Source organism: Chelonia mydas, chromosome 18 (assembly GCF_015237465.2).
Source record: "Chelonia mydas isolate rCheMyd1 chromosome 18, rCheMyd1.pri.v2, whole genome shotgun sequence".
Lineage (NCBI taxonomy): Eukaryota > Metazoa > Chordata > Testudines > Cheloniidae > Chelonia > Chelonia mydas.
The window spans coordinates 18,471,256-18,483,863 of NC_051258.2; the positions used below are offsets into that span (position 1 = coordinate 18,471,256).

At 41.0% G+C, this 12,608-nt stretch overlaps 1 protein-coding gene across 1 annotated transcript in view; it reads right to left on the reverse strand.

Annotated features, from left to right (window-relative positions):
• Nucleotides 1–360: 360 nt before the first annotated feature.
• The window catches only part of PANK4 (pantothenate kinase 4 (inactive)), a 30,896-nt gene continuing 18,648 nt past the window's right edge, over nucleotides 361–12,608 (reverse strand). Inside the window, exons 10-19 of the mRNA XM_007070169.4 lie at nucleotides 11,984–12,139; nucleotides 10,978–11,090; nucleotides 9,258–9,345; nucleotides 8,361–8,512; nucleotides 6,630–6,685; nucleotides 5,929–5,978; nucleotides 4,941–5,048; nucleotides 3,799–3,899; nucleotides 2,766–2,834; nucleotides 361–953 (exon numbers count right to left, since the gene is read on the reverse strand). Coding sequence (XP_007070231.1) covers nucleotides 740–953; nucleotides 2,766–2,834; nucleotides 3,799–3,899; nucleotides 4,941–5,048; nucleotides 5,929–5,978; nucleotides 6,630–6,685; nucleotides 8,361–8,512; nucleotides 9,258–9,345; nucleotides 10,978–11,090; nucleotides 11,984–12,139 — 1,107 coding nt within the window. The 3' untranslated portion in view covers nucleotides 361–739. The remainder of the gene's footprint in view (nucleotides 954–2,765; nucleotides 2,835–3,798; nucleotides 3,900–4,940; nucleotides 5,049–5,928; nucleotides 5,979–6,629; nucleotides 6,686–8,360; nucleotides 8,513–9,257; nucleotides 9,346–10,977; nucleotides 11,091–11,983; nucleotides 12,140–12,608) is intronic.

Below are 12,608 nucleotides of genomic sequence, written 5' to 3' on the forward strand. Positions count from 1 at the left end.
TGGGCGAGGAATTTAGCTTGCTTTGGTTCAGTCTTAAAAAATTAGACAATTTAGCTGAAGAGACTGGTTTTCCTTAACCCATTTAGATGGGATCCAGAAGACTATAAAACCCAAGAATGGAGGTGGATGAGCTTCAGGAATTTAACTTCACCCTGCAGCAGCTGGATGAATCTTAGCAGCAATAAGTCTGCTACTCTCATTGACAATCAGGTCAGTTACTGTTCTAAGCTCCCGTGTGTCTGAAATAAACACTGCTCAGAGCTTGCAAGGAAATAAGTCTCTTCCTAGCTTAACAAGAGAGAATTTAGAAAGGTCTGAAGTATTTCATGAACTAAAATATTCAAATGCAAAGTCAAACGCTTTCAGCACTTTAAAAACTCTATTTGGTATGTGCCAAGTCACTGCTGGCATAGTAAGCAGAGATATATAAAAAGAGTTCATTGACATTTAAATATATTTCTATATGAATGTCTCACAGAACAAAAAAATAAAGTCTTTCCATCACAAATACTGCAGCATTAAAATAAACACTTACCAAAATAAACAGTGAGTGATATACATATATATTTTGGGTGTATTTTTTATATAATGAATATTGTTGCTTTAAGTCACAAAGCACAGTATAAATATGGAATTTCATGTGAACTCATTTTCCCTGTCGTAATAAAAATACATTCTTTACAATTAAAGTAAAACTAGTGCAAGTCCATTGCTGCCACACTTCAGGCCTCCACCCCGGTCACTTGCGTGGCACTTCATACTTAAAGATGACACTGAAGATTTTCCCGCCCAGCCGATCAGCCAACCATGAGTTTTTGATGACTGCAAGTTTGAGGCTCTCGCACTGCAGAGCTGCATAGTAATTCGTATGGATAGCGCGGCCCATCCCTTCGATTATAACCAAGTCAGTCCTCCGCTCCCTGACCAGCAGGGCCAGGCCTTTGTCCAGCCGGCTGTAATGAGATGCAGATAGAAAATTTAATTGTCCAGTTATGTCAGTAATGGAGTAAGATCTGACTACACCTAAAACATAGGTTGACCTAACTATATTGCTCAGGGCTGTGAACAATTTGTCACCCTTTGTGACATAGTAAAGTAGACTTAACCCCCACTGGTCAACTGAGGAATTCTTCCACTGACCTAGCTACCATCAGTCAGAGGTGGATTACCTACGTTGACGGGAGAAACCCCTTCCATGGGTGCACAAAGTATCTACACTACACCAGCATAGCTGCTATGCCGGTGTAGTGTAGACGCACCCATTACCTGATAGTCCATTTGGCTTGCAGAGAGCACCTTCAGGAGCTCCAGAGACTTTACCCTGCAGGGCAGGCAGATTTAATGTCTACATTGCAATCACAGACTGGCTGCAGCTTGTGTTAGACATATCCTAGTTAAGTGGGTACTGGTATCAGGGAAGGCTACAGAAGCCTTCCCGGACCCTCGGGTAATTATTCCGGTTGCTAGCTTGTGCTATCATGGCTTTAGGGCTCCAGTACCTGAGCTAGTGCCACTGAAGCTAGCTCAGGTATGTCTACACAAGCTGCACTCACTCCACGATTTCAATGTAGATATACACTTAGCCAGACCATATAGGTGGTAGTGCTAAGCGTATCTACAACGAGTTCTCTCCCTCCATCAGGGAAGGTTAGGAATGGTTGATTTGGTTATTCTTCCAAGAGGGCTATCTTGCTTTCCCCATGCATTGTTTCTTCTTTCAAAGCAATTAGTCCAACAACTAGGGGACGAGAAGGGAGCAGGAGACTCATTCTAGCCCATCTGGAAATACCAATTGAGAGAAACCAAGAGCCACAAAGTTACATAGAGCAGGGCTTGTGAGATGTCCTCAAGCTCCCCTCCCCCTGCAATTTTCTCAAGTCAGACCTAGAGCGCTCTAGCTGCCTTCTCAAAAGACAGGTAGAATGCAAGCAAAGGGTTCCAGTTCACTTCTTTAGAGAGAATGAGGTGCCAAGGCAACAACACGCGGGATAGGAAATAAAGCATTACATCTAGTTCTGCAAGTGATAAAGCTGTAAGAAGTCCGATTGTGCCAAGTACAGATGAGGTCAGGATGTTAGAAAGAAACCAAGCACTAGTGGCATTCAGCTTCTCAATGGGCTGCTGGAAAGGATCACTGTCTTTCTGCATCGAGTTAAAGATCTTACTGCAGCTTTGATTTAATCACTAGACAATAGGAATCTGCGCGATGAGACTGAATCTTGAGGTTAAGTCCCCTTTTCTCTGCACCAGGGCAAGGACTCAAGTTAATCCCATGTATGGCAGAGAGCAGTGTGTGCTTGCTACCAAATCCAGTACATAAGGCACTTGTGACTGAGAAAACAACTACTTTAAGATAAAGAGCCGATCCAGGCAGAGCTGCCTACAATAACTACAGGATTAGGCCTATTACCCTTAAGAACCAATTTTTCATTTCCGACAATAACCACCTGATGTAGTTACATAAAAAATTCAGAGTAGCTGAATATTCTGAGCCAAAGCTTTTAATATTTAATCCACTTGAGGGTGAAAGTAGATATGTTTGCTGCAGCAAGAGAGAATTAAGATATCAGACAGACAGCAGGGACTGATCATTATCATCATACATGCTTGTCTGCAGGTTTCAGCAAGTATAATGGATTTTATAGAAATGCTTTCTATTGAAAGAAAGACGTTGGGTGGTTACTGTACTAAAGTGCAGAATCTACCTCACTGCATGGCAAAGGCAGAGAATTTACAATACACATTTCATCCACTGGTAAACATACCTCAGATCTAAACATGGGGAACTGGAGCCTGTTTGTACCAACAGCAACCTCTCTTCCGTCAGCGCAGATCTTTGGAAAAAACAACAAACAAACAAACCACATGATTTCTTACGCTACCATCTAAACAAGGAAGTCCTGAAGGCAAGAACCCTTGGGAAAGCCAGGCCCACAATGCAGCCAGACTGGCATTAGTCTGAAACAACGCAAGACTTAACTCCCTCCTGCAGGCCAGAGCCAAGTTCTAGCTTACTCCATGGAGGCAGATGGGGCAACCTACGAACTGAGGCTGAATTGTGAGTATCCAGACACATGGCTGCAGGCTGCAACGTACCCTGCCACCAAGATGCTCTGTGCCTGTTGCAGAGGATTGTTTCTCAATCTTATGTACCTATTCAGGCTGAGTAGAAAGGGGGGCATTTAGTCATCCTTTTCCAGAATTTCACTCTATACTTACTACACGATTATGAAGCAGTTACTCGGACAGTGGGAACGTATTTCACTCATGCAACCCTAGAAGGGATGCTTTGTACACCACATTAATATACCTTTCTCTCGTTTCATAATTCAAAAAAGTTAACACCTGTAAGGATTTGAGTGGCATCATGTAAGGGATCCCCAAGAACAGTTAAAATACATCTTTGGTGCTTTATCATCTTATATTATGAAAGCTGAAAGTCTGTGAATTCTAGCTTATTGTTACAGAGTAGTCAGTTTTGAATTTCCACTCAGTTTTCATTAAGTTTCATTTCAGTATTTCCCCATTTATTTCAGGTTCTGGTTCTCATGCGTTAGCCAAATGGGGTTGAGTAGGAGATACAATCATTACAGGAGGTTTCTCTTCTCACTGACATTTAAGATATATTCAATCTTGTGTATATCATGTATTCTACACCTTCAGCACGGACAGTATTTCCTTTTAAGGAAATGACGGGGGAGAGGGCAGGTCAAAGTGCAGAATCTAGTTTAAGTATTTATAAATGTGGTCATAGCCTTTTTTCTTCACACAATTCAAAAAAGGAAAAAAGAGACTTACTGTATAATGGGATCCATTGCTGCTATCCGCTCAGCGACAATCAAGGATTCACTGTAGGTAACATCGTTTAGTGCAGGGCCAGAGTTACAAGCCAATATAACCTGCAGCAAAGAGATCAGAAGATTTCCCCTCTTATCTAAGATACTCACACATTCATCAAAACGGGTGGAGGTGGAAGAATGTCTAGCTGAAATCTCAATTTCAAAGATGATCAAGGTTGTTTCATGTTCTATGGCTGCCTTCAATTGCCCCTGCCAAATTGTGGCTTTACAATGACATTTTCCTAGTTTTGGTTTTCCCTCCCCAATACAGCATGGAAGATCACCACCAGCCACAGCCTACACCCATGCATGCACATTCTTCCATTCTAATTTAGAGATTAAATAGTTTACACAAATAGATAGAAGAATGATTTTTAAATTTGCTAAAGCCAATGGTAGTATCAGACTTTAAAAGAATACACTAAAAGTTTATTCCACTACTGTCTAATACAACAACATTTTGGATTGGAGTTGCCAGTTTCACAAAGTTATTACTTTTACCAAGACTTGCTAAACTTTCTCTCAGATACCCCTAGCTTCACTTAAAAGGACTGAGGACCTCAAACCTAACAGCCATTTATTACTCAATTTACCCGTCACCGTTTCTTACACTCCCTGTCACCACACTCACAACTCCCTTATCGGTAGTCAAACATGCAGTCAGACTAAACCCAACATTTAGTGTATTAAAAACAAGAGTGTCAGATTTTTACTGCCATTTAGTAACTCCTTAAACTGCTCCAGCACATTTCAACTAAAGAGATCATAGCACTTTTAATTTATCCCTCCCCCAAATTCCTCAGTTTCTCCTGCAGTAGGTTATTATTAGATTCATTTTACAGCTCATGAGATAGAGGCTGTGATTTTTTTTAAGTCAGAGAAGAGATGAATCTAGAAGCCAGGAGTCCTGACTCCTATATTCCCTTACCCATATCACTTGGCCACATTCCTCCCATTTGGTATATTATTAGAATTTCTGGTGCACAGAAGTGCTTTAGCAGATGTTAGTGGGAAGTAGTGTTAAGTCTTTCACTATTAGTGAACACTTCAGACAATTATAAAGCCCATGAAGCATCCATAATCCAGAGTACTCAAACTCACCTCTGTACCTCTAGAGAGTAGCTCTCTGACAAAGGGGAAGACTCCTAAAATGATGTCTATTCCACTGTTATCTGCGAAAATTAAGGCACATTTATGAGGGGGACCTTCCTGAAAGAGAAAACCAGTGCATTCAGGGTTGAGTTGCCAGTTCTCATAAGTTCAATGACTAATTTGTGTTAACTATTTACAAAGATTCAGATCAAAACCCCAGACTCTTAGTATCCAGAAATTAATGATATCGTTGGCAAATGTCTGCATGGGTCACCATTATTTGGAAGCAGCTCAGCTCTCCTGCTGGTGAAGAAGGCTATACTGACACCGCTGGAAACAGAAGCCCTATCCATAGTACAAGCAGAGCAAGATTTCCACAACATAGTCCTGCCAACGAGGTTTAAAGTAGCCTTGAACTACCATATTCCCTTAGAGGTAGCATCTTCAAACTCTGATCAATTAATCCTAGGCCTGTCAACTAAAAGTAAACTGTGGCAGTTTGTCACATCAACACCAACTGAGGCTACGGAACAGCCAGAGACATTAACTACTCCATTGTCACCACTGATCTGGGCTGACTTAGTGCTAGGCAACTAAAATGAAAAGCTTATTGCCTAGTCCCACTCCCCTTCAATTAACTCCAATTCTTAGGCTATGAAAACTTTAAAACCAGTCTTATGGTACTGCAATTCATGCTGCTTAAAGGATTTTCGTTAAACCCTGATTGAGGTTTTGATGAGGAGTAACAAACCTTTGTTTTGGGGTTTTTAAGTTGTAGAAGGCAAGTAATATGTTTTCCACTTTAATAAACATGATCACAAAATGCAAATTTGATCAGTAATTACAGAGCTTGAGGATTTCTTTTTTTTTTTTTAAGATGGAAATTTACATCTGAGACAGTGATTGCATTATGCAACTCAAAAGGTGATCAGAGTAATTTTTATGACTATTGCATAAATCTAAGTGAATAGTTAAAGCCACAATGGACCAAGCATACCTTTAGTCGTTGTATCCACTCACTGTAGGAATCTTCTAGCCACGGGCGCTCTGTAGAGTTGACAAAATCAGCTGGTTAGCATTTTTCCCATGGCAATCTTTGTAAGCATTGTTAGAACAAGTACTTATGAAAAGGCGGGTCAGGTTTATATATATCTGCTTTAACATTAAAACATTTGAGCTCTGGACGATGCTATAATATTAGATTTGTAGGTTCAAAGAATTCTTGGGCTCTTAACTGTGAAAGTAGATCAGTTAGTTTCCCTGAAATAGCACTTGATAAAGAATACAGAACAAGTCATAAGAGATTAGAGTCGGTGTCTCCAGTGACACACTTTACCCCTCATAGGATGACTACTTTCTATTTGGTGTTGCTAAGCAGGAGGTATATTTAGAATAGCAGGCAGGAAAAGACGGTTGACATTCAGGCAGAGTGTTCATTGGAGCCTTTTTGCTCACTGGAAAAAAAAAATCTTACGTGTTCTGGACTAAGAGGAAATGGGGCCCTGACATCTTTGGAATTCAGAGAGCAGCAATTCAGTGAAGTACTGTAGCATAGTCATCTGGAATAAAGACTAGACACCATTTATTTCGTGTGACCTTCCTTGGTAGCAGAACTCTCTCCCACTAGACACTTTCTTGCCCACCTCCATTCTTATATTAACACACACAGGCAAGATGCCACAGAATGATTCTCTATACCTTGCAATTTTTCCTTGGCTTCTTCAAATCCAAATTGTGGCTCAGATTCCAGAACGCTGCATCGGAAGAAAGACGAACAGGACAGCATTAAACAAGTTTGGACAGGGCATCTATGTGGGATAAACAGCTCTGCAGCTGAACAAACAAATATCAGGTGGGGGTTTTATAGCATCAGTTTTAGTGGGGTTGTGCAGAGATCCACTGGCTGAACAATAGGTGCTTTATATTATTTTTATAAACAAAAAATTCAGAGGTTTTAAACAAGAAGAGCTCTTATGTTCAAAGGAAAGAGCTGCCAGCACCATGTAAAAACGTACAGGCACTAACAATAGGTTCTAGGGAAAGCATCGAATGGTAGCACCTATATTCTCATGTAAATATAGTTATGATTTATATATAATCATGACAAACTGCAAGACAAGCTTTGGATATTTTTGTACAGGAAGCAGTAATTTGCCGTGTTTAATTTGAAGATGACAGTAGAATTGGTATTGAGCATTTTGTCAAACTTTTAAACAAAGCCATTTTAAAGTTCGAAAACTGGTTGACAAATATTGCAGACTTCCCCATCAGCTAGACGTTTTAAGCAAAAACCTCCACCACAGTTAAATGGTGGTGTGGATGATGCGAATATGATGGCCTGGTTTAATTTCAAGTGATCAGCAGTGAAACGTTGCAGAGCTCTCCTGGGTTTCTCCACCATCCTTGACCCCTTCCCCATTCCCATTAGATGTGTAGATATTGCCTGCAAATCAATTCCCACCAAGATAAAATTCCTTGAGCCAGTTGTGAATGCCATTAACTTGGACATCTTCCCTTAATCCTCTCCTCTGAGGGAAGAGAACATGCACTGATGAATAGGTGGGTGACCAGATCTATATTAGTAACTACAGTTGGTCATTTTAGGAACTGAAATTCTATGACGTACTAGGCTAAATCGGATTGGCCATGGAGGCATTCACATAATACAAGCCTGTTTAAAAGTGCTTCCTAAAGAGTGTTTTCTGGAAGGGGTCTATACCAGCATAACAAGCTTATACAGAAAGCCAAAGAGCCAAATCATCCTGGCAGGTGCACAAGGTCACCTCCTGTTGGTTTTAAAGGGGCGTTTTGTATGCGCATCTCCCAGAAGTCAGACTCCCTGGGTTTAAGGCAGCTAACCCTGAGATGCTGTGAGAATGCGGGTATTCAGGTATCTAGTGCTGACAGGAACGAGGAATTCATTTGTGTGGGAGAGTTTAATAAAAGTTTTCCAGATAAAGATTTAGTCTGAGCAAAGTATTGGTAGATTCCCATTCTATCCAAACTCGTTCAGCCATCCCTAATTACAAACTACCGAGTGAAGACGTAATACAGGGTACTAGGACAGCACAGAATAACAGTGGGAAGCACACATTCATCTTACAGGAACATAATGCCAAGCTAAGTGGAACACGTATCCAAAACAGTGCTAAAGATGTCCACTACAAGCGAAGTGCGCAAACTTTCAAATGTGAACCTCTATTATTACTACTTCATTCAAACATTCATAGTGACATCTGCCCATTGTAAGGGTTGGTAATGGTGAATTTCCTGCAGCACCACAAGTCTTGCAAATAAACAACCAGCATTTGAAGAAGGTGAAATACAAACTATTCCATTAAAATTGGATTGGTGCACTTGAATTTGTTAAAAGAAAGATGGGATATTTAGTGTCTTAAAAATGGTGTTTTTAAAATATTTAGCACCTACTCTGAGACTGCTTTTGCTCCCCAGTCAAAGACATTCCCCGCAAGAAGTCCTTTCACCAGAGCAAACTGCCTCTCCTCCCAGCCTAATGAATCCAAAGATTCGATTACGCTTGGAAAACATTTTAACGCTATGCCATTTTCTTTCTGCTTTACCTGTAAGAAAGATATGAGACATTGGATTTATAGATGAAAAATTCTTACCCATCATTGGTTGCCTCAGTGCCAAGACCACCTCCAAGCATTCTCCTCTAGGTTCATGGCCTCTAATGGACCAACAAGTTACTGTTATCAGCATGCTTAGTATGAACAAGTAAAAATAAAATATCTCCTTGGCTGCTAATAACTGCATTAATGCTAGAAAAAGAGCAGAAATTGCTATTGTTTCTTTTCAAGACAGTGACAGGACAATGGATCTTGGCCAGCAGGAAGAAGTAGTGTCAAGTGAGCCATCAAGAACAAAAAACAAAACAAAAACTAAAACAACCCTAAGCAAAGGCATCCCCATGATAATCACCCTTGCAAAATGCATGCATCCCCCTTATATTTACTATAAATGTAACAGTAAAAAAATCCCAATGATAATGATTAGACTATATAATTTGTATTCTGAGAGGTTAACAAAATATCTGATTTAAAAGGGTAAAGGTGTGCTGGGAATAGGGGAACAAGATTTTCTTTAGTTTAGATTGTAACAAAAATGTTCAATGCCTTGCAATCACCCTGATTGCCTTTCATGACCCCTGGGGGTAGCGACCCACCAGCTGAGAAACTCTGCCTTACGCTATCCAGTCCCCACCTCCTCACCATGAGCAACTACCTACCTACATCAAGTTTGAGAGGATGCAAAAATATCTTGAACTTACATTTTTGTCCACCCTGTAAAGCAAGAAGGACTTACCTTTGAATAGGGGTCTGGAAAGTTGAATTCATTTAGACAGTGTTCCCTCGTATCCAACAAACTTCTAACTGTTAAGGTGCCGTAGGCACTGAAAGAAAGAGTGAGAATGGAGGATCAGCTGCTTCAGACAGTGGAGGAAGAATTGTTTCTCTCCCCATGCCCACCATCTTCAGAATCTGATTCTGTAAACTGACCCAGATGTAGTACAGGTGCCACTTCACTATACCCTAGATTCACGACATCAGTCACTATTGTATCTGAGCATCTAAAGCAGGGTTGACTATTACACACAGGCTTCTTTTACTCCAGTGAGAAAAGTCCTGTTTTAAAGTGGCAAGGATAGTGAAGTTTTGACCAAGAAACTGGCCACTAAACTATTCTAATTACTACTTCTAAGATCATTGCCATATCTAGACCATCAAGTTTTACTGTGCAATAAAAATTAAAATGTCTTTGTTAAGTTCTAGTAATTGTGGTCAAATCAATATGGTTAATTAGGAGCACAGGCACCTCTGAGGCTAGGAAGGTACTACAATATAAAAGGCTACCATACATAAGCTTGTCCACTGCAGTTTGTGCAAGCACAATTAGCTAGAATGAGACACAGTACTGATTAGCTGGACATCTGAATCTAGAGAGGTCCTTAATCTTATTTTTCATACTTTAAGAGGTAATGTATCAGTCCATAGTCTACTCTTAATACAGGCCAAGATCATAAAAAATGGGGGCCTACAGCAAGCTTTACTTATGGACATACAATGGAATGTTGATTCCTACTCTAGGAGACAGTTGTCGTTTTGATTACTTGGGATGTAGAAATATTTTGTTTCCTACTAATGAGTCTGAGCACCCTATATAAAAAAACAAACCCAATTTCTTCCAATATGCATCTGTAACAGGGTGGCCTGCCCCTTTAAGGATAAGGAACCCCCAGGCTAGCCAATGTGTTCAGACAGCCCCACCTCACCACACCTGTGCAGGATGTAGGACTTAAAAAGGGAGGAAGCCCAGCCATCAGGGGGATGGCAGTTGGAAAGCTAACTCCTGTAGGGGGGTCACTGGAAAAATAGGCCAAGCTCCAGGGAGGCAATCCGTGGGCTCAAGAGGAACCTGAGAAGGATGAGAGGCTCAAGCCTGGAGAGGGGTTAAATATGCTTAAGTTAGCTTTGTTTGTTGTTTTGAGTTCTACTGAGCGGTCCCCAGAGATTGACAGAAGAGCGTCAATCGTTAAATTCTGTTTGAGTTGGAAGGACTTTGGCGCTGGCACACAGAGATGCCAGATGAAGGGATGTTGAATAGGTCAGCCAAGAGAAGCCAAATGGGGGCTTGACAAGTTACAGCTGGATTTGGGTTCCCCAGAAAGGGACTGAACTCTTAAGTGTGAGCTGGCCGGAGGGCCAAGTCACTCAGCCAGACCAACAAAGGGTCTGAACAGCCATCAGGAGGAGGCAACCAAGCAGAAGGCCCAGCAACGCTGCACCCAACCATGAGAGGGCACCAGCTGGTGAGTCACCTCTATATACATGGGACTCAATCTGGGGTAGGAACCTATAAAAGCAGTAGTTTTAACTTTTTATTTCTTATGCATATGACCTAAATGTAACATGTAGGGAACAAAGAATTACAAAAGTGAGCTACTTGCTAACAAATGCATATTAAACATACATTTACTAAATAACATCTAAGTTAACTGTGCTCACTGGAAAAAGCCCACACTTACAAAGGCTGCTGTCTGAGTGTCTGAAGCTTATTCCAATACTTCTGTCGGAACTTTTCGGCTCGCTCAGCTGCATCCATAGAGTCTGGCTGACTGACCATAGCACGATTCACTACCTGGCAGAGAAACAAGGAGGCTGGACTGGAGATACCAAATGCTTCTATCCTCACATGATGCCTAATGCAACAGTCTCAATGGCTGAAGTTCAGGCTTAGAAATATTTGTTCTGTCTTCTGTAATGTTCAGTGTGTCAATGCCAAAGAACTTTAGACTTGAGGTTTTCCCCCCAGATTCAAGTCGTAGGTTGAAGGATATGCATTCAGAGAGGAAATAGGCATCTAAAAATAAGTGCTTACTATTGTTTGAATAATATAGGTAGAGGGGGGCATTCCAGATAATCCCAAAAGCTAGAAGCATCTGATACAATATTCTACCAGTCTGCTACAATAAAGTTCAAATCATCCGCTCTTGAGTTAAGATGCGGGTTAGTCAACTGTTTTTATATCCAATAAATTCTTTGGATGGGTTTGCTTACTATGGATCCAGGAATTCAGGAGCGATTTATAAACACAGAATCAGTTAAGAGCATGACAACAGGTGAATTGTTTAAGTTAGGCCAAACTGTATTCATCTGACTCACACCAGTAGTTCCACTGCAGTCAGCGGGACTGCTTAAAAGAATAAGGACCGCAGGGTTTGGCCCTTTAGGCATTACCATCTTTGCCCTCTCTCGTCTGTCTGTTTTTAAACAGGGAGCATTTTATTGTTTAGAAACCATTCAAAAAAGGTCACAAGAAAAAAAAGTTCCAGCTATGCTGAGGTAAGAGTGTCCAGAGAACCTCCACCAATGCACCTGTAAGATTTGCAAGAGGGAAGGCTCCATTCATCCACCAAGTGTAGCTATGTGCTCAAGTTAGCAGTTTGAGCTCATCCATGTCAGCCCACAGAAAAATCTGTTTGCCAAGTCATGAAACTATTTAGACACACATTACTGCATTGTGACCCTTACCCCATCCAAAGCCTCCTCAAAGCAAGTGAGCCAGTATTTCCTGGCCATGGCATCATCAGTGAGGTCAACAGTGTCAGGGATGTATGTGGATGGGTCCTTTAGCAAGGGTAGGTTAACAAGCGGTCGCTCCAACCGATCCATTTCGAACATGTCAAACTGGGAAGTGATGGGGGAAAAATAAAGGTATTAGACTTCTCAATTAAACTAACTCAGAAACAGGCTGGTCCGGTAAGATTGATTTGTAATGGGACTAGCTCACAGAAGTTACAGCTTAGTGGACAGCTGCCTTAGAGTGTGCATAGAGTATGGTAAAGAATGTTTCCACAATTGTCAAAGCTTTGCCTTGACATCTTAGGAGTTTTCATTAATAAAAAAAAAGCTTCTTATAATCCCCCTATTTCTTTCCCCCTCCCACAAGTTTCCTGGTAAAACGAGAGGTGGGATCATTCTGAAGGGAGTATTCAAGCACACAGCTTTCACTTTATTAAAATGATATTTCCCCTTCCATTTCAGTTCACACATTCCTGTTTGCTGCCCTTCCCCCACAGCCCTTAAACTTATAGAAAAACAACACTGAGGGTCAAATGTTTAACAGGCAACACACAAGTAGTTAATTCCACATGTA